Genomic DNA, 7,450 nt, shown 5'->3' on the forward strand with positions numbered 1-7,450 from the left:
TGCAACACTGGATGATATGGAAAAACCACCTTATTTTCCACCCAGTATAGCCAGAGCAACTCAAGGAAGAGACTATATGCCAGCTTCTGGATTTGCTCTTTTCAGAGCCAATCAGAGTGAGGCAACCATAACTATTTCAGTTTTGGATGATGATGAACCAGAAAGGTCGGAGTCTGTGTTTGTTGAACTCCTCAACTCTACTTTAATAGAGAAAGTACAGAATCGCCCAAGTAAGTAACCACTAGTGTGTTTTTATTATTATTATTGAGGTAAGAATCCTAAAATAATAAATTAAGAATTGGGTACAGCAGAAAATTCTCTAAAAATAGTAAGCTCTGACTCTGAAAGCATCATCATACAAAAGTTGATCTATAAGGCAAATGGAAGTGGGACACTTGAAAACAAGAAGTCATGTTCTACAGGTCTCTAATGTTCCCAGACTTAATTTTTAAAAGCCTCTATGTAGTCCTGTGCGAGTGACCTTTAGTACTATTGTATTATGTATTACAGCTTCAAAATCATTCTAGAATTAATCTGGGGATTTCAGGGACAGTCCTGGTAGTAAGTAGGATCCTGAGCCTCCCTCACTTTGATCCACTCTGGAAGATTCCCTAACTCATGTAGCCTCTTTGGTGATGAGTAGGTAGATCCAGCAACTGTATGAGGGGAGGGGGACAGGATTGTGTAGCAGTAAGAAATCCTGTAAATTTGTGAGTCACTGAGAGTTGAGAAGAAGGCACTAGTTGGGGATAAGAATGAGGAGTGACGCACGTTGGGCAGAGGATCTGGTGCAGCAACTTCTTTTGAAAAGTAGCAGCCACTCCCCTTGGGGTTGTGGCTCAGTGGCTTTGTAGAGAGTCTGGTGGCTACTGGTAGAGAGCATGCCTGATGCTTGCGGACCTGAAAGTGGTTATTGTGTTAATATCTCTCTAAGCGGCCATGTAACTTTTAGAAACGTGTTTTTAAATAAAGAGAAAAATCTAGAATTCCTGGAATAAGGGAACAAGGAAGATTAGTGACATTAATTTGATATTAATTTAACATCAGTTTTACGGCAATATTTATAAGAAAACAAAACCTTCTTAAGGAAGCTGGAATTACATATTCCAAAAGTAATATTCCAAGAGCTACATGTTGACTGTGTTTTGCCATATAAATTAAGTTTTCTCATAAATAAATTTCTTCACCTTACTGTAATACCTGGATGGGTATACTATATTGTGAGCAGCATTCTTGTCCACAATGTAAGTAATTGTAGTCCAGGATTATAGAAGGAAATTTACTTTATAGGACAACTGCTCACATTAAATGTTCAGATTACAGTCAAGGTTAAAATTCTCACACAATACCCCATCCCTTTTTTTTAAGATTTAAGATTAGTTAAAATTTGTAATACAACCCAGTGATTAATCTTATTAATTAAGAATTTAAAAAATGCCTTGTTTTCAAGGAACTCACAGTTTATTGAATACGATAGAAATAAACCTGGAAGGGAGTATCACATACAGTGGTAGCTAGGGCTTTGGGCGTTGGTGTTAAGAGAACTTATATTCCAGTTTACAGCAATGAACTATTGGGCATAATTTTTTTGTGGCCCCCAGTTTCCTTACCTATTGTACAGAAATACCATGGGACTGAAATACAATCATGTATGTGAAAATGAATACAGTGTCTGGCACCTGGTAAGCATTCAGTAGGTATGAACAATTATTGTTAATGGCATGGTATATGCAGAATATCAATGTGCTGTAGGATGGGAGAAACAATCACTATGTGTTTTATGTTTGATATGTTCCTGGAACCAGGCAGCGTACTTGGGGCAACTCACAATAGGTGTAAGATACGATGTGAAATAATTAAAGAACAATTAAATGCAAATCTGTGTGATAGTGACTAAATTTTAATAGACAAAATCAGTGTAGGACCCAGCAGGGTCTCTCTTGCTGTGCTCTGCGTATACTCATTAATTTTGAGGAGAGCAGTAAGACAAGAGGTGATCAGCACGTGGGTAAGAGCATAGCGCAGAATGAACAGTTGTGGGTAATTGAAGGTTTTATACCTGGTTTGATGTGGAATTGTCTGTGGGGAATGAGAGATTTAGACAGCCCCTTACAGGATGCCTCTTGATGTGTCCGCCAAGTGCTAGCGTGATATGTGACTTCCTCCCCATCTTTGTGCCTCTGATTCCTCATGTGTAAAATGTGGACAATGTTAGCTGCCCCATAGAGTGTGGGGATTAAATAACTTAATACAAGAAAAATGCTTAAAACAATGCCAGGCAAATTCTTGCCTAATCTAGTTGAATTTAATTATATTATATTGATTCATTATCAATAAATCATTATTTTTGATTTTGATTTTAACTGTGATACAATTTAGCATGGTCTCGGCCTATACCACTGAAATTAAATGGTGTTATTGTTTTTAGATTAAATTCTCAGAAAATGTTAAATTTTATTATTATCACACATGTCCAAGTACTACAATCGTTAGAGAGTTTACCAACTCAAAATTGTTTACTGCTAATAAGAGTTTGTTGATGCTTCGTTTGTGTTGAAAGGTCTCTTGTTATGTAGTTTTGTCAAGGGTGCTGGTTGAAATTGAACCTAGAAAATAAATTAGGGAGGGTTTGTGGAAGGTCCTGTGTTTAAAATCAGGGGCAAGTGAGAAGAAAGCCTTGAAAGTACTGAGCACAATTGATTGAATCAGTGTTAGACAGCATTGAGGCTGACTGCTTTCTGGCCAAGGTAGTTGAGTGAGTGTTAACTGAGAGGGGGCAGAGAGGAACAGGTTTGTGAGCAAGGACAGGGACACAGAGAGGCAGTAATTTAATTAGAGAATGATGATTTGCAGCTGGTCTTTGAGGGCACGAAGCTTAATTACTTTCCTACTCAATTTTGTAACTGAAATGCTGTTTTTAAAAAAATTTTATGGCATGCTGGTAACTAATTAGAAGAGCATAATTCTGTAGGTGTCATCATTATCTGTTTTAATATTATGCAAAGTGATGATTAGTCACACTCGAATCATTTTTTGCCTTTTGACAAATTTCCAATACTTATTAAATTATTCCTGCAGGGTGACTATTCCTCTGCTAGAGATTCTATAATAAAAATCTCTCTAGGATGTAAAGCTAAAAGAGAGTAGGGACTTTCTGTTTAATTTATTTTTGTTTCCCTAGTGTCTAGATGAGTGCCAGTACATAAGAGTCAGTAAATGTTTTTTGATATACATAGTAGAGAAAATACCAAATGAAGCTCTCATTTGGCTGATCTTGCTGCTGAGGCTTCCTGGTAACTTTTGGCCAGTTTGTAGAATTTTGATACATTAGCTTTTCTTCTTTCAGTTCCAAATTCCCCACGCCTTGGGCCTAAGGTCGAAACCACTGCTCATCTAATCATCATTGCCAATGACGATGCATTTGGAACTCTTCAGCTCTCGGCACCAGTTGTTCGAGTGGCAGAAAATCACGTTGGACCCATTATCAATGTGACTAGAGCAGGAGGAGCATTTGCAGATGTTTCTGTGAAGTTTAAAGCCGTGCCAATAACTGCAGTGGCGGGTGAGAAGAGACATCCAAGGAGCAGTGAAGTGTTTTAGAGGGAAATTATATTCTTAATTAACAAAGCCACTTAGAGATGTAGTGAGAAAAATCAACTAGAAAACAATAGTTCTCTTGCATCTTTTTAAAGGCATAAATGTAGAGCTTTTATCTAGCATTTATGGCACCAGTTTTGCAGAATTCTTGAGAAATGTTAGCAAAATTATATATGAACTTTAAAGTTAAAATGACCAAAATATGCACGTACCAACGAAAAGGAAACTAAGGAAAATATTGTTAGGCTTTCTCTATGTGTACTTTTTAGTTTTTTGAAAGGGATTCATGTGTAAATGATCCTGAGGAATGCAGGATAAAATGTGCAGCCACATGATTGCAGTGCTTGGCAACAGTCTTGACTCTCAACCCATTTATCTTGCTTGTTTATTTATTTATGAAGAAGTGGAAGAGGCAATGGCTTGCATTAACTATTCTGGGTAAGCAAAATGATTTCATTGCCAAATGCAAGCATTAGGGGACTGCCTTTTTTGTTGGTGCGGTTATAGCATCTAGATGGAGATTTGCCAGAGAGCTATTCAGTTAGAATCTTTCTAGCATGCACTCAGAGGAACGGGCGTGTGAATGGACAGGATAACATGCTTGACCTTTTGAAATAAATCATTTGGATATGATATTTGCTTGAAAAGGTAATAAACAAGGCCCACTTAGTTCCTAAGTGGGGTGTGTGTGTGTGTGTGTGTGTGTGTGTGTGTATGCATGTGTGTGTGCATATGTGCGCATGTGCGCATGTATATCTTAGGTAGTCTGACTGAGGAATACCTGACTGTCTATACAGGGCCTTACATCTTGACAAACAGTGGGGATGAATCAGTGTTCTAGGAAATTAGCCCTTAGGCTTCATAAGAGGACTCTCCCTTTCCCTACCCAGGCTTTGACCAGGAACAAAGCTCCTGCCATCCTGAGCAGTATGCAGTAGCAGCTTTTAATCCAGTTTTATAGGAAAGCCCATAGTTTCCAGCGGTAACATTGATAATGCAGACATGCCTGTATCTGTACCCAGTATAATTTCTTTCTAGTGAGGTCAGGATTCTAGTTCTCTTTTTCGTTTTAAAAGTATTGTACACATTTTCTTTTGCTTTTGTAGATAAGGGGTTATCTTGTGGTAATGGATAACTGTGTATCTTTGTCTGAGTCCATAGCCATATCATCTCTTTTGTCTGTATTGACATTTATGTCTAGTGACAAATAGAAGAAATTATGTATGCATTTTACTAAAAGGGAAAGGATAAACTTGAACATCTTTTGGAGGTCTTTTTCATTATTTTATGATCTCAAACCCATTTTTTCTGGGAAGAGAGGTAAAATCATTTTGTTTAGAGTATATGTAGTCATTGTCCTTAAAAAAGCTTTACAAGTATGTCTGTGAAATTTGATACATCATAATATTTCACTAGTATATGGCATGTTTATTACCATATTAGGGAATTGTCTTAGCATTTTGCTATTTATCTTTATAGGTGAAGATTATAGCATAGCTTCATCGGATGTGGTCTTGCTAGAAGGGGAAACCAGTAAAGCTGTGCCAATATACATCATTAATGACATCTACCCTGAACTGGAAGAATCTTTTCTTGTGCAACTGCTGAATGAGACAACAGGAGGAGCCAAATTAGGGGTGTTAACAGAGGCGATCATTATCATTGAGGCCTCTGATGACCCCTATGGATTATTTGGTAACCAAACTAGTTTTAACTCATTGATATAGATCATACATTTCTTTCTTTTTAGGGACTTAGGATTAATTTGATCATGTTTCTCTTTTTAACCTGCTGTTACTGATAACATAGGATACCTGTACACCCTCACTCGCAGTGCTTAGTGGTTATTAAAAGGAATCAACGTCTTAGCATAAATATGTAAGGGACAAACTTTTAGGCTTTTAAGTCCGATATGACCTCGAGATGTGTTTTGTGGATCTTAGACAATTTTTTCAAAAATTAACTTACAGAAATTTACACAAAAGTTTGGATTTCTGGGCTTTCATGATTAGCAGGAAATCTGACAACACTGAGCCTCCTTCTGCATAGCATCAGTTGTGGGTACAAACTAACAGCTGCCTCTTTGATCCAGGCTTCTGCTGTGCAATTAGCCACAGAACTTAGTAGACCCACTTCACTCATGACTGGTATATGCCTGGCCTTGTGGGATCCTGAGTTTGTGGTTTCTGTTTCTATCATAGAGAACAATAATTTGGAAATTTTGAAAGACTGCTTAAGGGAAAAAAAGAATCAACTATAGGGTAATAATGGTTAGCTCTGTGTTGCCTCAGTTTCACTTTGTATTTGAAATGAACTCTGTTCTGCCCTTCAGGTTTTCAGATTACTAAACTTATTGTAGAGGAACCTGAGTTTAACTCAGTGAAGGTAAACCTGCCAATAATTCGAAATTCTGGGACACTCGGCAATGTTACTGTTCAGTGGGTCGCCACCATTAATGGACAGCTTGCTACTGGTGACCTGCAAGTTGTCTCAGGTAATGTGACCTTTGCCCCTGGGGAAACCATTCAAACCTTGTTGTTAGAGGTCCTGGCTGACGACGTTCCGGAGATCGAAGAGGTGAGAGGAATGGCTAGTATAGAATGACACTGTAAATCATACCTTGTCTTATAGTGACTAGAACAGATGGCTCTTATTGTGGCATTTATAGAGAATGTCAAGTTAATTATTTCTACAAGAATTTTCAAAATATGGTAGTGATTTTTACAGATAACAAAAGCAAGAATATTCTAGAAAAAGTTCTTGTACATATTGAATTTTATAAGTTTTTTGTGCAATTACATTGTATTTTCAACATTTTCATTGAATGATTAAATATACATATTTATAGATTTAACATGTATATTTATACATTTTTCCATATAAACTGTTAATTTGTTTGTATCTAGATTCCCTTTTAGCTTGAGTGCTAGCCAGTTGATGTTAATTAAATTTAGATTTTGATTTTCTACTTCTTTATTTATTCTTCAATAGTTTTGAGAATTTAGTATATGGCAGATACCACGTTAGACATATCTACCTGATATTTCATGGTAAATAAGCTAGGTGGCAAATAAAAATAGAGCCTCAGTGGGAAAGTTGGTTCATTATTAATATATATTAGCTAAAGATAATTTTATATTATGAAATTCAAGTATTATTAAAGCCTAGGTCTCATTAAATTACTTTTAATGGCATTTATTCTGTAATAGAATCAGATTTTTATAGAAAGGAAGTCCATAACATTTCACTTGAGTGATAATTATGTCATTATTCAGTTCTAAAATATTGGATATTAGTTAATACAGATAAAACATTTCTCTTTCCTTCTCTCTAAATTAGGTGGCATTATGATATGATGTCTTTTGTTTTACATTTTGTTAGAGAATTTCCATTTAAGATAATGTGGAAAATAAAGCATAATAGATTACTTAATAAAACATACATGCAATATTTTCCCTAAATAAAAAAAATGTATATAATGAACATAAAATGTATTACTGAAATGGTAACTATAAACAAGGATCTAAAAATTGATTCCCAAGATTATATTGCTGAATATTAAGGAATTTAAGTATCCTGTGTTTATTATATATAATTGTGCTTTATTATTAAAAGTTGATAATGGATTATTCTGTTACATGTTGGGTTTATAAATGTAATGGGAGTTTCTTTGAGTCCATTCATATTACATTATATTTTGTCCTTGTTTTTGTATGGATAATATGTTTGATTCCCCCTCCTCTCCCACTGCATCATTGTTATTTTAATTTCAGAACTGGGATTCTGTTAAGGAAATTTTCACTGTATTTTTAGGTTATCCAAGTGCAGCTAACTGATGCCTCTGGTGGAGGTA

The 7,450-nt window shown here is 35.9% G+C and overlaps 1 protein-coding gene across 1 annotated transcript; it reads left to right on the forward strand.

The window, feature by feature from the left end:
- LOC125934290 (adhesion G-protein coupled receptor V1-like) lies at positions 1-3,762 on the forward strand. Its single transcript, XM_049647558.1, has 2 exons — positions 1-230; positions 3,347-3,762. The coding sequence occupies exons 1-2, from the start codon at positions 17-19 to the stop codon at positions 3,598-3,600; spliced, it is 468 nt and encodes a 155-aa protein (XP_049503515.1). The 5' UTR covers positions 1-16; the 3' UTR covers positions 3,601-3,762.
- Positions 3,763-7,450: the final 3,688 nt, after the last annotated feature.

This window comes from Panthera uncia (assembly GCF_023721935.1).
Source record: "Panthera uncia isolate 11264 chromosome A1 unlocalized genomic scaffold, Puncia_PCG_1.0 HiC_scaffold_17, whole genome shotgun sequence".
NCBI lineage: Eukaryota > Metazoa > Chordata > Mammalia > Carnivora > Felidae > Panthera > Panthera uncia.